General features: G+C 41.2%; 1 protein-coding gene across 3 annotated transcripts in view; it reads left to right on the top strand.

Annotated features, from left to right (window-relative positions):
- Nucleotides 1–20,060, top strand: part of SLC23A2 (solute carrier family 23 member 2) — a 102,539-nt gene extending 82,479 nt beyond the window's left edge. For all 3 annotated transcript variants that reach the window (XM_077805601.1, XM_077805599.1, XM_077805600.1), the window contains 8 exons: nucleotides 3,147–3,267; nucleotides 4,024–4,180; nucleotides 6,206–6,353; nucleotides 6,981–7,086; nucleotides 11,676–11,805; nucleotides 11,974–12,111; nucleotides 13,530–13,625; nucleotides 14,442–20,060. In XM_077805601.1, the coding sequence (XP_077661727.1) occupies nucleotides 3,147–3,267; nucleotides 4,024–4,180; nucleotides 6,206–6,353; nucleotides 6,981–7,086; nucleotides 11,676–11,805; nucleotides 11,974–12,111; nucleotides 13,530–13,625; nucleotides 14,442–14,674 (1,129 nt within the window). In that variant the 3' untranslated portion in view covers nucleotides 14,675–20,060. The remainder of the gene's footprint in view (nucleotides 1–3,146; nucleotides 3,268–4,023; nucleotides 4,181–6,205; nucleotides 6,354–6,980; nucleotides 7,087–11,675; nucleotides 11,806–11,973; nucleotides 12,112–13,529; nucleotides 13,626–14,441) is intronic.
- Nucleotides 20,061–23,497: the final 3,437 nt, after the last annotated feature.

Below are 23,497 nucleotides of genomic sequence, written 5' to 3'. Positions count from 1 at the left end.
AGCATTACAGAGAGAACCTATTAAAAACAATAAAACTCTGCATGAATGCTAATAAGCTTACCAGAAATCACCCCCCAATCCAGCTAGGGCTCTAGTAAGTTGATCAGGCCTTCAGGCCTCACAAAGGGCTTTTTCTGTGGTTACAAGTTCATCATTGCTTTAGCTGAGAAGAAGCACACCCATGAATAAGTCAGTCTCTCCCGTATACAGCTTGGATCTTGGATCTTCAGATTCTGAGAAAAGATAATCAGCAGACGGCGTTTCTCTCCTTGGGGTTTAATTTCAAAAGGTTGGGTCTGAAGGTGGGAATTTGCATTCACTTTCCCCCAGGTATTTCCTAGTAAATTCACTTGTTTTTCCCAGAAGATCCTTCTTGTCTTGTTTAAAATAGTCCTTTGAAGCTCATCACACTTCCCAGGGCTTTCATTGGCCACGTCTCTCTTCCCTTCTCTTGCCCCCCTGAGAATTTACATCCAATCTCACAATACATAAACTTTGCACTCCAAAGATGCTTAAACTTAATTCAATCATGTTTTCCAAGAATACTGCAGGCAAATTGCCTTGTCACAGGGCCTGAGGGCAAAATATTCAAATTTAGTAATAATACTTCTGAGTTTACTTAATGTCTTTCATCCAAGGATCGCAAAATACTATACAGAGACTGCCAGTAAGCCTCAATATTTCCCCCCTGAAGCAGGCCTAATATTACAGCCATTTAGTAGATCAGCAGGTTGAGACGCAAAGGTTTACTTGTGTATGGTCCCAATGAGGCAATGGCAGAGCTGGAATTACATTTTGAGTTGACTCCCACTTCTGTGCTTTAACCACTGCCAGCTCTATCTCTGAATTAGGAAGCTCGGAACATCTGTCATGTTTGGGTAATCCAGTTTTAGTTCTTACCATTACTTTTATTTAATACTATAGGCAACCAGTTGAACTCTGGTTTAGGGTGAGCTAGTTACACTTACAAAGGTAGTCCATCTTTCAGTAATGTCTTTCTTTGAAGAGTGCAAGATGTACCTCATATGCAAGGAAAGGTACCTCTTATCATTCATACTTTTGCAAGTATGAATGACACTACTCCTGCGCAGAACACGCTGTACCTAGAGTTTAAGAGAGAACAAAACTTTTTTCTACTGAATTAAAGGTGATTTGGAACAGGAAAAGATGGAAAGAAAGAAAGAAAAGCTTAAAATCTTTGAATTGGGGATGGAACCTACTCCTTTAGAATTTCAAAAAGGGTTTATATTTAGAACAGCTTAACTCAAGTTTTTATGTAGTTTGCATTCTGATTTGACTCACGAGAGCGAGATTGGCTCTCAAGATAAGGACTAGTATCTTGTTCAAGGTCAGCAGAGAATACCATAAGAGACTAGAGAAGCATATGAGGTCACTACTTTGGGTAGGACCTGGAATAGGCTTTCATTCAGGTCGTTTGTTAGTAATTTTTAGGCATTAAGACCATTCTCCGCGATATTGAGCTTGAGTAAAATATTAAATACCGTGCCTTGTTGACCCTCTTCACAGTATGAGCAGCAGTGACTTAAAATCTTACAACAGTACTAAATTAATATTTTTTTAAAATCCTTCTAAATTAGAAGTTTGCACTTGTGACCCTGAGGCAAGTCCAAAACTCGAGTCAGATGCTTTGGCCCAAGAAAAATGGTTGCTTAATACTAGGGCTTATAGGCATTATTATAGTACAAGTAATAAACAGTATTATTATTATTATTATTATTAACTCTAAAGTTTTGAATGGAACTGGGAATATTGGTCTGCCTGGGAGAGAGATATTGATTTTTGTTTATTTGCCATTGTAAGTATCCTACTCAACAGAATGGTGTGGGTGGTTTTAGCAGTTCATGTTGCCCTACAACTCTGCATTACACATGCTGCATCTTCCCCTTCTTTGTGCTCTCTCTAGATGGATCTGCATTTCTTTCACTTTTGAACACTTTCTCCTTCTTTCTGTTATTGGATTCTCAGAAGTCATGACTTGTTTTCAGAGAAAAAATGTGTTTTCTGTAAAAACTTCGCAGTGGGATGGGAATTAGAGTATGGCTTCACCAGAACTTACTTTCCATAAATCAGTTGTGCAGTTTTTATGTATTAACCTAAAGGATAAGTGAATTATACCACTGTGCTAGAGAGCCAGCACAGGTTCTGTATATCACTTAAACCCTATTTTGAGAACTTAAGTGGTGTGTAAGCCTTGAGCTGTCCTTCTGCATAGGATGAAATTTCACCCTGTGCTAACGTGTAACTCATTAATCTTTGACTGTTGCGCTTGGATGTTGGAGGGTGAATACACCACAAAATTTGAGCCTTTAAGAGCTGATGCTAGAACTGACTTTTGGTAACTTACTTAATGAATGTTTGTAAAGTGCTTTGGAGATGGTAGGCTTTATGTAAGTACCGAGTATTAAGATCTCACCATGTACTTGCCTCCAGCCTGTCTCTGACCTCCCCTTCTGCGTATTTAGCAGTGAGATTTCATAGAGTCCTAGACATCTGTGCTTTCACACACAGGCTATGGATAGTGGCAATGCCCTAAAGACAGGAGTTATAGAGAACAATCTCTCTCCATCTCAGTGGCTTTCCCATCTCTGAATATGTATCGCTCAGTGGCCTAGATCTCTTAATCTCGCTCCCTCTGTTCTGACCTATTTACCTCTAACTGTATTTTGACAGGTTTCAGAGTAGCAGCCGCGTTAGTCTGTATTCGCAAAAAGAAAAGGAGTACTTGTGGCACCTTAGAGACGAACAAATTTATTTGAGCATAAGCTTTTGTGAGCTGCAGCCTTCAGTGAATGCATCCAATGAGCTGAGCTGAGATCACGAAAGCTTATGCTCAATAAATTTGTTCGTCTCTAATGTGCCACAAGTACTCCTTTTCTTTTAACTGTATTATGACACTCTAAAGCATGTATACATATTTTATAGTATTGGATTTCTCATTACAATGGCTTCATACTTGAAGTATTCATTTTCTCTGTAAAAATGTTTTGTCTTGGTTAAGCACCAAAATATGCTGCTATACCTTGGCTGTAGAATGTCTGCAAGAGATTACAATATTATATTCGTAATGGGAAGGATTTTGAACATGCTGATGTGAATGATTTATGGCCCTTTTTTCTCTCCCTCAGGACTATTTTCCTAGTGTTGTTGTTTTCCCAATATGCAAGGAATGTCAAATTCCCCTTACCCATTTACAAATCCAAAAAAGGATGGACAGCCTACAGGTTGCAGCTTTTTAAAATGTTTCCTGTAAGTAATTCCATTTGTCTTTGATTTTTCCAGACCACAGGTTATGGTGAAATAGTCTGAATGGACTCTTCCCTCCCCCCACCACCCCTGAACTGGTGAAGACTATTTTGATTTTTCTAGAACCAGCTGAGCAGATCACAAAAAATAATAATGGGGATAACGCCACAAATGCACTTCTAAGAAACTCCACAAAATTTCTCATTTAGTACAGGAAATGGTGACAAACCTCTAGTATTCATAGTCCCCATTCTTGCAGCTGGCTCCGTGTGGGCTCACCCCTGTGCCTGTGCAGAGCCAGTTACGGGTACAGGGTGGGAAAAGGGGGAGTGAAGGAGTCTGGAGGGGGAAGGAGGGGTTCACAACTTAAATTTAGCCTTCCAAAGTAGGGGTTGGTAAAGTTCACTATCTTCAGGCTTTCTGTAATATGCACTTGAGTTATGCGAAAAGCTTCCTTTTACGTTTTTGTTAAAATAAAAACTAGTGCAGTCATTCCTGAAGTACTCATTTGGAAGCATTCACTGATTTAAGAAGGGGGAAAAGTCGACTTGAAAGCTTTTCTAGATGCAGTTTAATGAAAGGAAAATCTACCCAAGAAGTTCATTATAGGATTTATTATTCTGGTTTTAAGTATGTCTGATATGTAGGTAATAGAGGTTTGCATGAACAATTCACTATTGATGGCCATTTCCTTGTTGATAAATGGAAATGTGCGTTCACTTTAAATACTTTTTTCCCCCCCCTCCCCCTCATCCGCAGATTATTCTGGCTATCCTGGTGTCATGGTTGCTTTGCTTCATCTTTACTGTGACAGACGTCTTTCCCCCCGACAGCACAAAGTATGGGTTCTATGCTCGCACGGATGCTAGACAAGGAGTGCTGTTGGTAGCACCCTGGTTTAAGGTTCCTTATCCTTGTGAGTATGTTACAAAATGTGTACAAGTGCTGGGAGTTAGAAGTATGCTCACGAGCATCCTTTCAATGTTCCTTGCTAACATTACCGACTATGTCATACCATTGGGTTCTGATGTGTTTAGACAGTAAGAGGGATGGGATTTTAAACTGACCTATAGAAACCAGGAGTTTTAAACCTGGTTATGGCTTTCCCTTTACATACAAAAACAGCACAAGCCACAGGGTCTCATTCAGAGAGGTGCTGAGCACCCTCAATTCGCCTTTTCTGGAGTAGGAGTTGAGGACCCTCAGTACCTCACAGGATATAACAAGATAACTATTGCCGTTTAATGACTAACGTCTGTTTTTACGTGTTCTCCCACAAAATAGTAACCTTTTATCAATGGATACGGCAAAGCAGCTACTGGGATTCCTGGGAAATGATGGGTTGAATTTTCCTCAACACTCACTTGCTGATGTGCAGTTTGTTGCGCAGCAAGCTGTTACTTTCATATATTCCACTGCTAATAGCACTGTAAGATATAGGTGATGTGGCGAGTGCATATAGCCCTGTTAAGCTGCTGAGGTCCTTGAGAGCTATAGTGAGAACAAATGGATACAGGTGTCTCGATTTTAAGCCACCTAAGAGCATCACTTAAATGCACAGGTCTGGGGTTTTATATTTTGTTTTCCCGATTGAGCACATTTCTTCTTACCCACTTCTGATAATTATGATGAAAATTTTCAAATTTGGGAGCCTGAAATTGGGCACCACTATAGAAGTGGCCTGGCTTTCAGAAGGGCCAAACTCCCATTGTTTTCTGTGGGAGTCTGAGCAAGTCTGAAAATTAGACCACTTCTGTTTATTGGCCTAAATAATAAACCTAAGTGTCAAACCTTCGGCATCAAATTTGAAACTGTGGGCTGGTGTCTGAACTCCCTTACTCTATGTGCTAGGTGAATGTCCAGAGCACTGCACGATGTCCAAATGGAAGTATTTACAACCTGGTAATTTTAACCAATTAAATGCTGCAGTGTATCTTTTTACTTTTGAAATGTGAAAGTGGGTTGGAGAAACAGGATACCTGGGGCATAAGTGAATTTTACAGTAAAACTATTAGACATTTATTCTTTTGCTGATGGATCTAAAGCTTAAAATTGGTAACGGGGGACTTACCGTCACATTTCTCATGAACACAAATTGCAGCTTTACAGCCAAATTTAATTGTGCCCCTTTTGAGGTGAAAGGAGCAATACCAGAAATGCATATCAATACTATCACACAGAAATGAGGCAACTGTGTTTTGGTTTTTCGTGTGCTTTAGTTCATACTGAACATTTTAAAGAAGTAGTTTCTGAAGTATGTTTTATAAAACGTGATGTAAAGCAAATGAAGATTTTTTGGGGGGGTGGGGGAGAGGTGAGGAGGGAGGGTAGTGGTATTATTTTTCAAATCTAAGATGTATTAGACTTCCCTGGGTCACTCACTAATGTATGCATAACTTACACTGCTTAATTGGAAGAGCGCCTCAGTCTTTAAAAAAGATGAAAGCATCGAGGCAGTGGTTATGAAAACAATGGCAAGACTTTCCTTCAAATCAGGCTTATTTTAGTATTGTGAAGGTTTGGAGAGATGGGGTGTTAGTATGTGGATCATCACAGCTGGTAGTTTGTCCTCTTTAGATCGTTAGCCCTTGAAGGCAGAGACCAAATGTGCAAACAAATCATAATTATGTGATTAGCCCACACTGATCTGACTCTCAAGCTGCAGCTCAAATCATTGAGATTTCTCATGAATGCAAGCAGTTTGTTTTTAAACATGGCCAAGCCAGTTAAAATGGTTTAGTCTCTCTCAAAACTGTAGTGGTTTACATTTAAACAAGTGTTTCTGCCTCTCATATCTAGTTGAACTAGATAGAGTTTTAATGAATGATCTTCATAGGCGATAGTCATGCAATCTGCAAGGGAACCAGTGGTTTTACATCTTAATAGCTAAATTATTGTCTTCAGCAGAACAAAAGAGATTTCAGTTTTCTTCTCTTCACAGTTCAGTGGGGGTTGCCAACGATTTCAGCGGCTGGAGTAATAGGAATGCTTAGTGCAGTTGTTGCAAGCATTATAGAATCAATCGGAGATTACTATGCCTGTGCAAGGTTGTCTTGTGCTCCTCCTCCACCTATTCATGCAATAAATAGGTAAGTCACTTGGAAAAGAATAAGCATAGTATTATCTGCTGTCATGGCTGCTTCATACTCTCGCTGAGATAGAGTTTTGTTATCAGATGTTTTGTATCACGTTTTACAATATGATCAAGTCTAGAAACCAATGATCTGATTTCTAAAACATAGCTACTTTGAATTGAGCTGTTGTATGAAATAGAATACTCAAAGCCCAATCATGAACCTGCTGAACTCAATGGAAGTTAGACGTATGGCTTCAGTAGGAGCAGCACTCGTGTCTATCCTAATATTGCCAGAATCATTAAACTTTTGGGCTTTAAATTCATTCTAAGGAATCAGTGTCGGTATCTTGTTAAATGCAGCTGAAATTTAATTTTAAGAGTAGAGAGTAATTCTAAACGTTGATTTTTCGACGTCATTGTATTTTCCTAAATTGTTTTACGAATGTAGAAATCTAGGATGGGGCAACAAGACCCCACTGTGGTTGGTTAGATGTACCTAAGTGTTGAAATGTTCAGTGGATCAGAACTTGGGGACCAGGGACTATGATATGCACCTACTTACTGTGCAACCATTAATACATTTTGAAGTGAGAGTATTTTAATCTAAAAGCTTAACTCTTTTTCTCTTCATGAATTACAGAGGGATTTTCATTGAGGGTCTTTCCTGCGTTTTGGATGGAGTATTTGGTACCGGTAATGGATCCACCTCTTCGAGCCCTAACATCGGGGTCTTGGGTATCACCAAGGTACATGTTCGACTCTCATCAGCCAGTAATCAGTTCCCTGAGTATTGCTTGATCTTGTAGTACTCTGGCTCTCACTGTTGATATTGTTTCATGACATAACCCTCTACAGGGAAGTAGTGCTCTCTTGTAGCTTGTTGTGCAAACCGTCTGCCACACAATATTTTGAACTTCCTTCATCTGTCTACACTGGGCATGTTCCTGTCAAGATGTCCATTATGAACAAGAGACGGTAAAACCTTTTCTTTGTTTTGTCGGAAGTGGTTAGAAAACCTATTTCAGGAATGTAACATGAGATCAATTCGATCTTTGTGCAAACGAAGTTGATTTTACAGTTTTCAAATTGGTTGGGCTCTAAAGTAAATTGAAATCAATGCTCTGGTATGTATCCTGGCTGTGAGGTAATTCATAACAATGACTAAACATTTTTACACACAGTGTAATATGGTGCAAACCTTAAGGCCTTGTCTACACGGGGCGGGGGTGTGAGCCGCCTGTTGAGCAGCACTGGTGAAATCCCCCACTGTGTGCATTTTTACACACAGTGTAATACAGTGCAAACCTTAAGGCCTTGTCTACATGAGGCGGGGGTGCGAGCCGCCTGTTGAGCAGCACTAGTGAAATCCCCCACTGTCTGCAGCACGTACTAGGGGTTTGCCCTGGTGTGCTGTTGCATTGATGTAGCTACATCAGAGGTTAAAAACCCCCTTGTAGGTTTAAATTAAGTACCTTTGTCCTTGGCTGCTTATTAGTTTGTAAAGCACCTAAAATGCTTTGGATGCTATATTTCTATATGTGTATTTTGAAAATGCCCTGTGCTTTAGGCTTGTTCAGCAAAGTATGTCAGCATATGCTTAACTTTAAGCAGGTAAGTCGGTCCCGTTAGGGGGCCCCCCACGACAGAAAGGATGTGGACAAATTGGAGAGATTCCAGCGGAGGGCAATGAAAATGATTAGGAGGTTGGGGCACAAGACTTATGAGGAGCGGCTGAGAGAACTGGGCTTATTTAGTCTGCAGAAGAGAAGAGTAAGACTGGATTTGATAGCAGCCTTCAACTACCTAAAGGGGGGGTTCCAAAGAGGATGGAGCTCACATGTTCTCAGCAGATGGTGGCAGATGACAGAACAAGGAGTAATGGTCTCAAGTTGCAATGGGGGAGGTCTAGGTTGGATATTAGGAGAAACTATTTCACTGGGAGGGTGGTAAAGCACTGGAATGGGTTACCTAGGGAAGTGGTGGAATCTCCATCCTTCGAGGTTTTTAAGTGCCGGCTCGACAAAGCCCTTAGTGGGAAGATGTAGTTGGTCCTGCTTTGAGCGGGGGGGTTGGGCTAGATGACCTCCTGAGGTCTCCTCCAACCCTAATCTTCTGTGATTCTATGATGAGAATTAATGGGGACTATTCACATGCTTAAGTGGGCACATGCTTTAGTAACTTCCTGAATTGGGACCTTAGAACACACACTGATTTGTTCAACCTCCATTATTAATATTGTTAAGGATATCAAATTGCTTAGAGTAACCATTTGTTATGAATGTCCATATTTTTGTCAAATATTTGGCATAAGTGATTGTGGTGTTTGAACTCAGCAATCAGATCCAGCTTCTTCTTGCAAATGAAAATAGAAGATGTACACAGCATATACTGGATCTGTGATGATGGATCTCAGAAAGTATATATTTCGTTTTCAATAATTGTATTAAATCTTTTTATTTAAATTTAACATCTAATTTTCAAACTCATTGGGCGGTACAGGGGGATGGCTTCATTTTCTTACATACACATAGCGTTCTGGAGCATCTTTATCCATTTTTGTCTCTGCTAAAACAAGTGTATTTGCTTTGGCTGAGAATAGAAATTCTAACAGCGCCATCTGCTGACTGTACCTCTCTCCTCCTTTTTATTATTGAAGGGAATTCCGTAGGAAAAAATTAGTGTAAATGTTTATAAAAAGAGGTTTAATTATAAAAGGTTTATTGTGACCAAATAATCTCAATGTCTACTGCCTAATTTTCCTGGGAGTTGCTATAAGGCAAGGGTGCAAAGAGGCATGTAAACTTTGTATGGGGTTAAAAACCTAACTGTGGGCAAGTCTACACTTGGGGGTTCATAAGGGGGGGGCAAGCAGGGGCATGCCCCAGCCTCGGGGTGGGGCACACAACGTGCGCCTCCGAAACTGGTCAATTTTTTTATTCCTGCATATGCCCATCTACACTACAAACACTGCTTCGGTGCAGCTACGCTACTATAGTGCTTGGATGGAGATGCTCTAAAGCTGACGGGAGAAAATTCGCCTGTCAGCTTAGTTACTCCACCTCCGCGAGAGACAGTAGCTGTGCCGGCGAGAGGAGCTCTCCCACCAACATAGCGTTGTCTATACAGAGGGTTAAGGCTGGTATAACTATATCACTCAGGGGTATGAAAAATCCACACACAGTTGTACCAAAGTAAGTGTGTAGTGTAGACCTGGCCTAAGACATGTCAGGTGATTTGGCACACTGTGGACTAAAGCTGAGTCTGTTATCAGTGTAAAGTCTGTGGGTGTAAAATATACCCCTGTGCAGAGTGCAGCACAAGGCTCATGCACAGTTTAAGGTCCAATTTTAAGTGGCCCTTGGATAGGGCCTAGGCCTTATGCTAGACCCCTGCTCCGGTGAATTTTACACTGTGAGAAGAGAATTGAGTGATGTATCTGACTACAGGGCAGAAGCTTCAGGCATCTTGCTCTGCAAACATTAATGATGAAAAGAATATTAAATGTCAATAAGATACTGATTTGCTGTACGTGGTTTCCTCTGGTTTTGAAATAAGAACCTTTTTTGTTCAGTTTATGTGTAAGTGTCTGGGAACATGTACGCAGATCAAATTCAGATCTGAACTCGATGTTTTCAGTAATAGACTACCCACAGTGGGATTCAAATCCCAGTTGAGACTTCATTTGTTTAATGCCTAAAGGCTGAATATTTGCATGTCAATTTCCTTTTTACTGGCTGGGGGTGTAGTGGTGATTCAGTTCTTCAGCAATTTTCACGCTCTATCATCAAGTAATCAGTAATGGGAAAGGGATAGCAAGTCAGAGGGAAATTAATACTATACAAATAGGAAAATACTTTCAATCAAGATATTTTGCAGAGTTGTTTGCATTGCTAATCCACTAAATAACTAATGTTGACCAGTCTGGCTTCTCTTTGCAATTGGTCTCTTCACACGTAGCGGGTAAGACTGCGAATGATTAAGCAATGAAGAACATGGTGAAAATAGTCTCCTCTACCCACAAAGGCATAATGTGCTTCTTTTTAAAATTCAAATGTTACATAATTGCAGCATGAGCCACCCTTGCTTGTGTCTGACCCTGTTAGTACCCAAGCGTTCTGAGGAACTGATAGTTGCTTATGCTGAGTGTCTCTTTTTGGGTGAAGCACCCTGTTATACCTACTGGCTCAATTAAGGGCTCAAGCACTGGAAACACCCACACATAATAGTGATTTTTGTTACTTATGTTCTGTATGAAGCTTAACATTGCTGAATTCAAAACCTCTAAAAGGTTTATGCTGGGAGCAAGTTTTCAAACCGACCAGATTTGGGTCCTGTGCATACAAATACGTACACCAGGTCTCTCTCTAGTTCAAAACATATTATACTTGTGTATAAACATACAATACAACCTAAAATGTAAGAGTAATACTACACTATAGGTTCCACAATTAGTATTTCCGTTTCCATAATGTTTTTACATTTTAAAGTTCCTGCAGCGTTAGCTGAGCCAAATTCTGCAGGTGACAAATACTGGAGCCGCTTAAGAGAGAGATGACTTAAAATCAGTTACATGATCTCAGGCAGGGAAATTACACGTGACTGAAGTGAATTGGAGGTGAGGCAAAATTTCACTCCGTTGCTGTTAGCTGGCGATATGTTTTTCTGCAAGGCGGTGTTAATGTGGTGCCAATCCAAATGTATACGTTTTGGTCCCATTTGTTAAAACCATCTTGGGGCAATTTGTGTGACGTGGTTTATTTTAACTTTTGTAGATGGGACCAAACTACATCAAGGAAACCATGCTGGGCAAGGTTAATGATTCTTTAGTTTCAAAACGGCCTAGCTTAAATAAGCAAGACCAAAACCATATTATGTCACCGTTGAAGTACAGCCATGTTCCACCTGTGAAACCCAAGACATCTGTAAAACTGTGCAGCCAGTATTTTAAGAAGAGAAAAAAAAAATTCTAAATGGAAAATTGAAGCAGCTGGTCCTAAAATTGAGATTTCTGCAGTTTCCGCTCCTCTGATGATCTCCAGTTCCTGTAGGGTGTGGGTTTGGGGGGGATTGTGCTGGGTGTTTCACTGGAGAATTCACAGTCAACCCTATGTATATTGTCTCAGCCAGAGTAGCTACTGTTGTGCAGGGTTACTTTGCTTTGTGGTGTCGTGAAGGACTACAGGAAATGGCTGGGCTCTGTTTGGAGAGAATTTCAAGAGGGATTAGACAATAAAATATAGATTTTTCTAGTGTAAAAAGTAAGATATTAAAGTTGGTGTAAATGTGTGTTTTTCTGAAGTATTCTGCTTCATTCCTCTCCCTTTGTGCTTCATAGGTTGGAAGTCGTAGGGTTATTCAGTATGGTGCAGCCTTCATGCTCTTACTTGGAATGGTTGGGAAGTTCAGTGCGCTCTTTGCATCCCTGCCTGACCCAGTGCTTGGAGCCCTCTTCTGCACCCTCTTTGGTAAGTGTCTGTTTCTCTGCTTCTCTTCATATGCAAGTTGATTGTTTGACAGCCTTTGACCTCTGTGGTATGTACCTGTGGCTGTTAGCTAACCTTTGAACAAAATTATTGAACGAAAAGGAGGGAGAGTCTAAAAGTTCGCACTCTTGATTGTTTGTTTTTGTTTAGGAATGATTACAGCTGTGGGTCTGTCCAACCTCCAGTTCATAGATTTAAACTCTTCACGTAACCTCTTTGTACTTGGATTTTCCATCTTCTTCGGACTTGTCCTTCCAAGTTACCTCAAACAAAATCCACTGGTTACAGGTACCAACTTCTGTTTCATTGAAAATGTTGTACCGAGTGAAACATGGGCTAGTGACAAATACTTTATTAAAAAAAATAATAATAATCAGGGTCTTACCTACAGTTGGAGCACTTTGCCAGTATAGGTATATTCAGGTGTAATGTCGGAGTGTGGAAGCAGCTTATCCGAGCAAAATTACACTTACCCTGGCATAGCTAGCTTCATGTGCAGATTTGCCAGAATAATTAGGGCTTTTGCTGGCACAGCTATGTGGGTCAGGGATCACATGCCTGACCAACATAGTTTATAAAAGAATGTAGGGTACACCTGGACTGAGAGCCATAAGTAAAGGAGCAGATATATTCCCAGTAGAGTGAGATGGTGAGACCCAAGAAGGTTGTTCCAGATGGTGTGGAGATGACTTTCTCACCTCACCTTCTGTGGGTGACATTGGAGAGGGATGCAGGGTCTGGAGAGGACCTACTGCTAGACGGGTGGAAGAAGCGTTGAGAAAAGTGTGCATTTAGAAAGCTAGAGCTAATGGATAAAAGGTTTGAAAAGCACTGGGGAAAACGTTGAACTAGCTCTTGAAACGTGGGTATTTGTGTTTAACCTTTGACAAGACTGTGGTGCGTTTGTCACTTGCAGATGTATTTTCGAGAGAGATCACCTCAAAATTCAGTTTTTCAGACTTTTTAATGACTGATTTCTTAACAAAACCATGGAGAAGCTGTTTTGATTTCTGTCACCACTGGGACTGACGCAGATATGTAATGTTTGAAGAAAGCCCCTGAACCAGAACCATTTATTTTGGTGAAAGCTACAAGTCTAAACTAAATTTTAATCATGCTGCTTCAAAAGCAGATTCAGAGGCTAATCTAGCTGTTCATTTTGGCTGAGATTCGCTTTAAGGAAGCGGGGAGAACGAAATTCAAAGCAATAATAGAGTAATCCTTAATGAAGAACCTTGTAAACTACTTGCCATTCCAAGGAATGATAGTGAATAGTTGGGTTGTTCGGTCAACATCATTTTGAAATTGGAAAAACTCTCATATTTTTTATCTAGTAGTTTTTTCATTGCATTAACAGAAGTGTCTCCCATATATTTATAAAAGAAAATGGTATTCTAAGCAATCTGAAATGAATTCCTTTCAGGTTAGTTTCCTGACTGATTTAAATCCAGAACTGTAGACTCTAAAAAGAGTAGGTAAGGCACATACTTCCCTCAGTCTTACATATTCCACTAGCTTAGTGGCAGATGCTCCTGTAAACTGTTTGCAACGACCTAATCCTCTGTTCTTCGCTTACTCAAGCAAGGCCCCCCTTGAGCTCACTGGGATTCTTGCCTGGTTAAGGTACATGAGATCAGACCCCCCCCAGATAGGGTGTGGACATGTAAAAACTGCAAATCGTGACCTAATTCTTTTTCTTTTTCTAGGAATAGCAGGCATAGATCAAGTGTTAAACGTTCTTCTCACTACAGCCATGTTTGTCGGCGGGTGTGTGGCCTTTATTTTGGATAACACCATTCCAGGTGAGTTTTGTGATGTCGTTGTAATTGTCTTTGAAATTTAAATGGCTTCACCTGCCTTTCTGAATGAGGGTTCTCACTGTTAACTGGGGAGGTGGCATGGCTTGGAGATGAGAACGCAGAACTGGGATGCTGGAGACCAGAGCTTAATTCTTGGCTTGAATTCACTGACTTGCTGTGATGCCTTAGGCAAATCATTTAACGTCTCTATGCCGAAAGGGCAATGTAAGTTAAAAGATGTACTGATGATTACGAAATGAAACCAGGGAAAAGAACAGACTGTTGAAGCCATTTCCTTAGTAGAAGATCGTATAAGGTCTGATCCTGCTTCCGTCAAGTCGCCATTGACCTAGGGCTGGTCTACACTACAGGGGGGATCGATCCAAGTTATGCAACTTCAGCTACGTGAATAATGTAGCTGAAGTCGACGTACTTAGATCAACTTACCGCGGTGTCTTCACTGCGGTGCGTCGGTGGGAGACGCTCTCCCGTCGATTTCCTCTTGCGCTTCTCGTTGAGGTGGAGTACCGGAGTCGACGCTAGAGCGATCGGTGGTCGATTTATCACTTCTATACTAGACCCAATAAATCGACCCCCCGCAGGATTGATCGCTGCCCGTCAATCTGGCCAGTAATGTAGACAAGCCCTTCGAGGTGTAGGAGCAACCTCGTACTCGATGCTCTACCTTTGCAGTGAAGTTCCGTTTTTCCCTCCCCGTGACTACGATATGGCTTCCTAGACTGGCTGCTTGTGGAACATGTTTTTGAAGTAGAATGAGTTCCCCCCCCCCACCCATTTTTTTTTAAAATTTAACTTCAGGAAGCCCCGAGGAGAGAGGAATCCAGAAATGGAAGAAAGGCGTGGGGAAAGGCAGCAAGTCCCTGGAGGGCATGGAAACATACGATTTGCCCTTTGGCATGAACTTTATCAAAAAGTGCAGGTGCTTCAGCTTCTTGCCCATCAGTCCCACCTTCATGGGCTACACGTGGAAAGGCTTCAGGAAAAGCAGTAACTGCAGGAGTTCAGACGAAGACTCTGAGGCTACCGTATAGCCTTGGTTGCAATTATATTATCTCGTTGTAGTAACAGATGTATTTGCAGTTTCTTGCTGATTAAGAAGCATTAAAATATATGTTTTGTATATCTGCATTTAAATTCTGGAACCAGAGCTGAGACAGATTTAAAAAAAAAAAAAAAAAATAGCTTTCCTGTTGTGGATGGTGATGGCTCTATATAGTGTGTCTGGTTGCCTAATTGGTTACCGATCTGGGTAAAATTTAAGTGCCCGAGTCCCATTTTCAGAACAGGTTTAGGTCCCTAAGTGCCTAACTCGCATTTGAAAATGGAACGTGGGCTCCTAAATTACTTAGGTGCTTTTGAAAATTTTATCCTCCGATTATTTTATTTAAATCATCGCTGCTGGCATTTTTGGCACATCCATTGCTGTCAGTTAGTTGTGCCGGACAATTTAAATCCTTGTGTGAAATGAGTAAATACCATTTTATTCACTTGTAAAACATAGACACCAGTATCAAGTCAGTTGTATTTTTTTCCAGTTATAGCTCATACATTCCATATTTTTTCCACACAGCCACCTGTAAATCAGACATTATATTGTTGTGGCTAATGGTTATATCACTAGAATATCTTCACAATCATTGACAGTACATTCAGAGATTTCCAGACAAGTGTTTCCTTATTAAATTACGCCAGATAAAAGCACTGCTTGACACACGTGATCTACTACTGTGCAAGACTCACTTAAATAGGATTGCTCTTGTCTGCCTGGCAGCTAGCCACCTAACTGGTGCCTAAGTCCAAGTTCTCTTTAAGGGATGTGTTAGCTTTATTTTTACTTGGATAGGGAACTATTTAACCTCAAGACGGTTCCATTTTCCTAGCCCAACCGCTTTTATCATTACAATGCAGTGCATATATCCACTTTAATCACAGACTCTTCCTGAATGAAAATGTGAATTTGTCTAAGCAGCCCCAGATACGTAGAAATCAACAGGGCAAAATATCAGCATTTGCGTATTCTGACTTGTACCGAATTTTCTTCATCCTGCTCAGATACGATCTCGGTCTGACTAGTGCCACTTGAGTAAGAGCGGCCTATGTATATGTTGCCTTTTTCCCCTCCTCTGGGGACTCTCCCAGCAGCTGTTTGTTTTTACAAGTGGATTTTTTAAATAGCAGAGACACTGCATTCGGCATCGTCATCCACTGGATGGTTTTAACGGGTATTGGGCCCAGTGACGGTGCCATTCAGTTATTTTTTTTTTCTGGAATAGCCTCAGCTCTGATGTTATGTGGATGTTAATGCTCATCATGCATTCATAATTATACGGTTTTATTCATGTTTAATGTTCTTACTATTGCAAGTTAGTTTTAGACGTCAGTGTTTCAGTGTGGCCCCAAAAAAGCATTTTTAAGCTGTGGAGATCATCAGGGAAGTGTAGTGTAATGTACTCTTAAGGCCAGTATGCTCTACGATGCTTGCGTTTTGTATCTCTGGATTTAAAAAAAAAAGGTAAATACTGTAATTCACTAATATATTTATCAAAGTTGACTACTGGACGGGAGCAGTAAATTTTGTTATTGAAGCATGGACGGGGTGGGGTGGGGGAGGGGAAGAAAATTGCTTAATGGATCAGTATTGAATAGTGCAGCGTCAAAATGATTCCATTGATCTCGTTTTCAGCATGTCATGGCTGTTTATTCCACATATTTTTATACAACTTTTTCCATAACAAACCATGTATTTGTTCTTGCTCCAAGGAACTTTCAGTAGTTTGCAGTGGGGGTGTCAGTTGGACTTTGTTGAAAGCCAATCAGAAGAATTATTGTGTAGTAGACAAAGTGATGTCTTACATTTTCTGTTTTGCTCTCCAGGCCACGAGAGGGGTTGCAGAAATTACCCGTCTCCTTAGGAACGGATTTGGCCAAGAGCACTGATCAGTAACACTAAGCTTCTAAATTTTCCACCTTTTATTTTATGTGCAACCAAAGATGTCAGGGTGGGGGAGTTTCAATTAAAAAAAGAAAAGCCACTTGTTTGAGGTGGCTATAATCATGTAAAATGCCAAAGCTGGTTCATTTATAAATGTGGGGTCAGGAAGGCAAAAGTCTGAATTAAAGATGATGCCACGACTTAAAAACAGACTTCTAGATACTTAAAATCTGATAGTACATTTTTGTTCTGTGGACTCAGCAGCGAATGTCATGCTTGAGGCTTCTCTGATCTTTTCCCAAAAGAGCGTGTTAATGTAAGGCAGTGGAAAGAAACTAAAATCTTATAACAACTTTAGGAACAATTTGGCTACCTTACAAGGTTGTTGGCAGAATGACTTACATGTTAACCCTGAAATGCCAGGAAGCTTGTGCATTCTTGTATTAGCATGACGCATCATACAGTAGTAGACAACACAATGGGAAATCCTGACTTGAAAATTAAATAGATTTTTTCCTACAAGGTCTTACTTTGGATGAAGTAAAGTGCTGCACTCACACGAATGGCCTATTAAACATGTTTGAAAGAACAACCACTTTAAATAGTCTTTAGGTGCTGCGTGGTAGTTTGAATCAAGTAACAGTTGAACCATCATTCTGAGGACTTGTTTTTCTGAGATACAATACCATCCTTGGCAGAAGAAAGTACATTGGATTATGTAAAGCCAGAGCCGCCTCCATCTAAAATCTTATGGTTAGATTTTAATTCTTCCCTGGTCCTACCACACTGATTCCATTGACTGGGTGAGAGAAGTTGAGTGAAGTATATACTGGAGAATCACAATGTGTAGCTGACATGCTTCGCTTTTGCATCCACCTTGACTTGGCAACACAAAAACTAGTATTTAATGTGGTTGAGCAGTCCATTTTGCAACGAAAATCCTGAAACGTTGTAACTTCTGAGAAAGGTGACTTCTTGAATCCTCTTCTTTTAAGAAAGCTAATGGTTAACGTTGAGCCTTAATTTTGCAAGGACAACCAGAAGAGAGCTGATGAAACACTGCTTATAGCAAAATGTTTTAACAAAGTCACTGGCAGTGCATTTAACGTCTGATAATGGCAGCACCCAGAATGTGAGATGTCTCTTTGTGTATATCTCCGCATTCTCAGATAAGAGCCGGGGAAAAGCTCAAGTGCACAGTTTTGCCTTGGGAAGAGAAATCCCCCTTCTGCGCATCTTTCTCAGAGGAATCTAAGTTGCCAATCAAATACTAAGTGCAGATTTTTAATACCTTTGTTTATGGTAGGAGAGTCCACACCCCCTAAAACCCAAAACAAGAAAAAAACACGTTAAATTTGAGTTAGAATGGTGTCGAAATGCTGTTAACTTTAGGTGATGCAAAGTTTACCACATGAGGTGCTGCAGGCAGATACGCTGCGGAGGTTTGCTCTGTAATTTTGAAAAGCAGTTAGATACTTTAAAAGTTTCTTGTTTACGTTTATACTTAAAGGGGTAAGTTGGCGTGGGAGATGGAAATAGAAATACGGTTGTTGTTGCAATACTATGTGTTTGCTGTATATGTAATTGTCTTTCTAATTGAGAAGTCAGACAATACTGTATAAAGAAGACAACACCTACTAAAAGGACTAGAAGAGAATGAGGTGTTTCAACTCTATTTAAATCTAGAATGGCAAATATTCATGACGAAATATCATTTTGTCATATCAGAGGTGTATAACTATATTCAAGGCAAAATAGCTTTGGGGCTTTGGTAGCCAATCTTTTATTGTATTGATCTTTTTGGTTAAATTAAGAACTCTTGCTAACAAGTTCCCTAAATAGAACTCTGACAAATTATTCATCTTGAAAATTACATTTCATAGCAAATTTACCTATGACTGACGAATGTCCTATTCGGGTGTGTTGACTGACTAGCTTGACCAGTCACCTATTGGGGAAAGCATGACTTCTTCCTTTTTCTTCCAAATTCATACTTGGGATTTGCTTTACACCTTTTAATACTAACTTTCAATATGGCAACTTGGTCTGTACATGAATATTGCAGTATTTTATTTCCATATATTAAAAATAACATTTCCACTCAGGATAATTTTCACAGGTTTCCTGGGAGGGAGTGGTATGATTGTCATGACAATGTCATGTGGTGATAGAATTTCTTCATTGACGAATCGATAGTAGTTGTGTATACTTTATTTACCCGTGTTCGTTATTCCTGAAAACGGAAGGGTTTCTTATTGTTCACCTCGCTACCGAAATATTGTGACTCGCAAAGTCGAATCAACACGAACTGAAATCCTTGGTACTATGTATACGGCAAGAGGTGTCAGTCAGGTAAGAACAATCCGTCTTGGCAATGCCTTCATACCAAAACAGTGTGAAAAATATTCAGTGGGTTAATATCACTTATGGTATAAACAGCACTACAGGCATCTGTGGTTTACAGCGTCGGATGGTTTAAGTTAGCCATTGGATGTTTGCTCACAGTCCAAAGCAGCCAGCGTCTGGTGGTTTAAGTTAGCCATTGGATGTTTGCTCACAGTCCAAAGCAGCCAGTGTCTGGTGGTTTAAGTTAGCCATTGGATATTTGCACACAATCCAAAGCAGCTTGTGCTAACGTAATTTAGATCTCAATAAAAATGCATGATGGACCAGCACAACCTTGGTTGTTTTTCTAAGTGGCCTTCTCAAACCAAAAATAATCACTTTTTCCTCTCCAGAAAATCCTCCAGTGGTTGGTTTCCCATTTGGTGTATGTCTCGTAGGACTTCTTGCTCAGGCTTATGTTAACCTTCCTGGACGTGGGATAACAAATGTCGCATGTCCACCTCTTTATGTAGCTATTTACAATACTGGAGGAGGCCACACGCTTGCCGGTATTTAGCTTCTGCCCAAGAGTCTTCTATACAACATAGTGCTGGGCTGCTTTAAAAATGTGGGGGATTCATATTTAGCGACATCCAAACCATTCCTGTCAAGTTACAATTTGATTGTGACTGTGCACATTGTCATCGGTACTTATGAATATCAAAGATGTATTTAGACTTGCCTCCTGTGTTATCTGGCATTTATTGTGACATCTTTGCGTCTTGCTGCCAGTCCAAATTATTGTACTTTTGTCTGTTTATAACAACCTTTGGCATAACAAACTATTGACTGTTCTTAGACAGTGGGGATAAATATTTTTCCATGATTTTTTTTCTTTTTTTGTGACTGACTTTGGCTGTAAACATTTTTATTTTGTGTTATACCAAGGGTTTTCTGTTTGTTTGTTTTTATTTTTTGAAACGTGTAATTCTTTTATGGAGTTTTCGTATTTTGTTTTTCTAACATTGCTTCATTAAACGTTTAAATATTTAAAAAATATGTAATATTTGGACCAGATGTTGTGAATAATAGTAGATAAAGCTATTTTATTCTGTATTTTTAAAGCCTTTCAGTATAAATAAACGCTGACATAGATGCAACTTGGCAGTTTGTTGGTTGTATTCATTTTTCAAGAAATATGGAACTCGCACAAAGAGAAGCAAAGGCTTATTTATCCTTTTTATTTACAGCAGTGTCTTGAATCTTCCAGTTGAGATTGGAGCTCAGCTATGCTAGGTGCTCTACAAATACAGAGAGGCAGCCCGTAGGCTTACAATCCAAATAGACAAGATAGGCAAAGGGCAGGAAGGAAAACAAGCACACAGAGAGATCACAGAGCAGATCATTAGGAGAGCTTGGAACAGAGGCCCCCTTCTAGTTCCCAGTCCAGTGCCCTGACCACTACACCACAGTGTGTTCCCTTCATCCAGTTTAAAGGACCAATGAACAGGTTAATATTAAGATCATAAGGGAATGTGTTTATTTTCCTATTTTACTCCCTACCAGCATATGAATAGACCAAATAGCTGTTCCAGGGCTTTTGTGCTATTTTTGCTACTATTTTTGAATGGCTTTTGAAAACAGCAGAGGTGATGGATTACAGCTGCCAGAAATCAGACCAGTATGCTGCCCCCTAGCCTACACAAAGAGGAGTTTGTGGTTGACTATTTCAAGGAATAACTTGTCTAATAAAAACTAAGTTAAAATACAAATAATGGCACAATATGTGCTGGTTGTGTGTGTATGGATACCTCTTGTCTGGGGGTTTGCAAGGCATGAACAAAAAGGAGGAAGTATCTGAATGACAAAAGCTCAAGTCAGCTAGTTGAACTTGGACCCTACTGAGGGAGGAACGCAGTCAGTTGAGTTTCACAACTGTCAGTTTACATATGTAAAGAACTCTCTCTTGTCGGGCATGTTCCTCGAAATCAGTTTTTAAAAAAAATCTGTCCTCATCAAAAAAAAAAAAAAACCAAGACAAAAATTATCCATCTTCATGCTATTGCGTGTTGATCCGCCAGTATACCTAGCATGGTGGCCATAAAGTGTTGAACCCCAAAATGGAAATGTTTGTGCAGTTCAGTTTGTGCATCGGTTTAGCTGCACTATCTGCTTTCAGGCAGAAACTAGGGAGGAGCTGTGCATCTGATCTGTGCAGGAGCAAATCAAAGAGGGTGGCTCCTCGCTGAGCCGTTAAACGGTTTTAGGAGGCGCATGCCCACGGGTACTCTGGGCTAATTTCAGCGATTTGTGGGCTGCTGTTGTTTTAACAATGTCAGGTGTGCGGAAAGATGTCTATTCTGGAAGCTTCTGCACCCCTTCTTCACTTGCTCTGTCATTGTCCTGTCTCGGTGGATTAGTTGTTCACACCATGTCATTTTTCATAGCAATACAATCAAGAGTCTTTCCCCCTGCCAGGATCCAGCAGATCCAGGACCTTGGACAGCTGCTAATTGGGAAGTCAGGATCAAAGGAATTTCCCCCTCTGTCCTGCACCTTTTAAACTCCTGCTGGAGAATGTGGGACGATGTGCTCTAGGAATTATAGTGAGGGAGTTCTATGGCCCGTGTTATACAGTAGGTCAGACAAGATGATCACAACGACTCTGCATGTGGAGTCGATGACGCTGTCCACATTAATTCCAGGAAAGTAGAGAGCCTCCGAGCCTACATCAGCAGAGTTTGCCATTGACGCGTCTGCATTTTTCCTTGGTGTGTTCCTCTGATCCTGACATCGGAGTGATAATAAGAGTCCTTAATAGAAGGCAGTGCCAGTTGCCCTCTCCCGCCATTGATTAAATTCCACTGAACAGAAGGGTTAAACTAGCTTGCTTATGAAAATTAATGACAAAAATACGTTTATGAGGGAAGAAGCATGGCCTCTCTAGCAGTTAAAATGCAGGGTTGGGTGTCAGGAGGCCCGGCTTCTATTCCTTCCTTTGCCACTGACCCACTGAGTAACCATGGGAAAGTTATTTCGGGTTTGCTTGTCAGAGGTACTGAAGACAAAAGGAGCTGCTCATGCACATTAATTTCCATTTGCAGGGCGAGAACTTCCCTTGGTTGCAGGGACCGAGCTAGCCGCGGCTTGCCTGGTGTCCGGTAAATACATTGAGCCCTGCGGAGAGATGCTGCAAGGTACATACACGTACACAAAGCAGATCATCACCGCCAGGGGTTCATTGGTTGTGCCTGCCGGTGACAACGGGGGCAGCAACGAGGAAGGGCAAAGGGAGCTTGCTTCGTGGTGCCCCAATTCAGTGACACTGTAAGTTGCTGGATGGCAATACTGTAGCTAGCAGGTGCCACTGAGGGTGAACCAACATTGCACCCCTTCAAAACGAACCCTCCAGCGCAAGGTGGGATGGCTTTTGGGGGAGGCTTGCCCTGCTAAGACCCCTGCTGGTTCTGGGCTCCGGATACATCCAGGACCGCAGCTGTCAGGGCAGGGGGTGGGGATGGGGGAAATAACTCCACCCTTCCTGAAAGCTGAAAGAGGATTTGAGATTAAAATCAGCCTGGAAAGACAGCTGTTATACAACACCACTATCTTTCAGCCTGTAGCAGCCTCCGCCTCCCCGTCGGCACTTCCTCTAGGCCTGGGTATCGGCTCAGCTCAAGCTGCAAATTCCAGAGGGCGAAGGGGGCTAGTTCTGAACCAGCTGTTGGGTGAGGGAGGGGACAAGCACATCTGCAGTTGGACTCCAAGGGCGGAGCTGTGAGCACGGTCCTGCTGCCCAGCAAATCTTTGGCTTGGTCTATCTGTGCAGCAAAAGAGCTGCCAGTGAGCGCATGAAACTGTTTCCACAGGCGTTGGTACCGGCCTCTGGCTTCCTGTTAGGACGGCAGTGACTTTCACAACCCACAAAACCTCAGGCAGTGAACACGAACCCCTCGCCCTTAGGTAGCGCTTTGCATCAGTAGATCTCAAGGCACTTTACAAAGCAGGGCAGAATCCATTATCCTCATTTAGACTGAGATTGGACATGAAGAAAAAACATCTACCTCTAAGGCTAGTTACGCACTGGAGCAGGTTACCGAGGGAGGTTTGTGGAATCCCCATCACTGGAGGTTTTAAGGACAGGTTGGACAAACACCTGTCCGCGATGGTCTAGGCTTGCTTGGTCCTGACTCGGTGCAGGGGAGCTGGACGTGATAACCTCGGGAGGTCCCTTCCAGCCCCGCGCTGCTATGTGCTTTTATGGGGCTGATTTTCAGCACAACCGGTACCCAAGTGTCTCTTAGATATCAAGTATTCCAAAGCAGCAACAACACACGCTCCGTCTCTGTCTCTCCCTCCCCCTTTTATCTGGTCCTGAACTTTCCCATTACTTCTGGGATTCTCAGGCCCCTTTCAAAAGAAATTGACCAGAAACAAATCCCCGTTTAAAAAAAATAAAAGGTGAATCAAAACAAGCAAAGGAGGACTTGTGGCACCTTTGAGGTTAATCAATTTATTTGAGCATAAGCTTTCATGAGATGAAGTGAGCTGTAGCTCACGAAAGCTTATGCTCAAATAAATTGGTTAGTCTCTAAGG

The sequence above is a fragment of the Eretmochelys imbricata genome, chromosome 26, assembly GCF_965152235.1.
Source record: "Eretmochelys imbricata isolate rEreImb1 chromosome 26, rEreImb1.hap1, whole genome shotgun sequence".
In the NCBI taxonomy this organism is placed as follows: Eukaryota; Metazoa; Chordata; order Testudines; family Cheloniidae; genus Eretmochelys; species Eretmochelys imbricata.
Note: the sequence above shows the minus strand (reverse complement) of the source record. Positions and strands in the feature narration are given on the sequence as shown.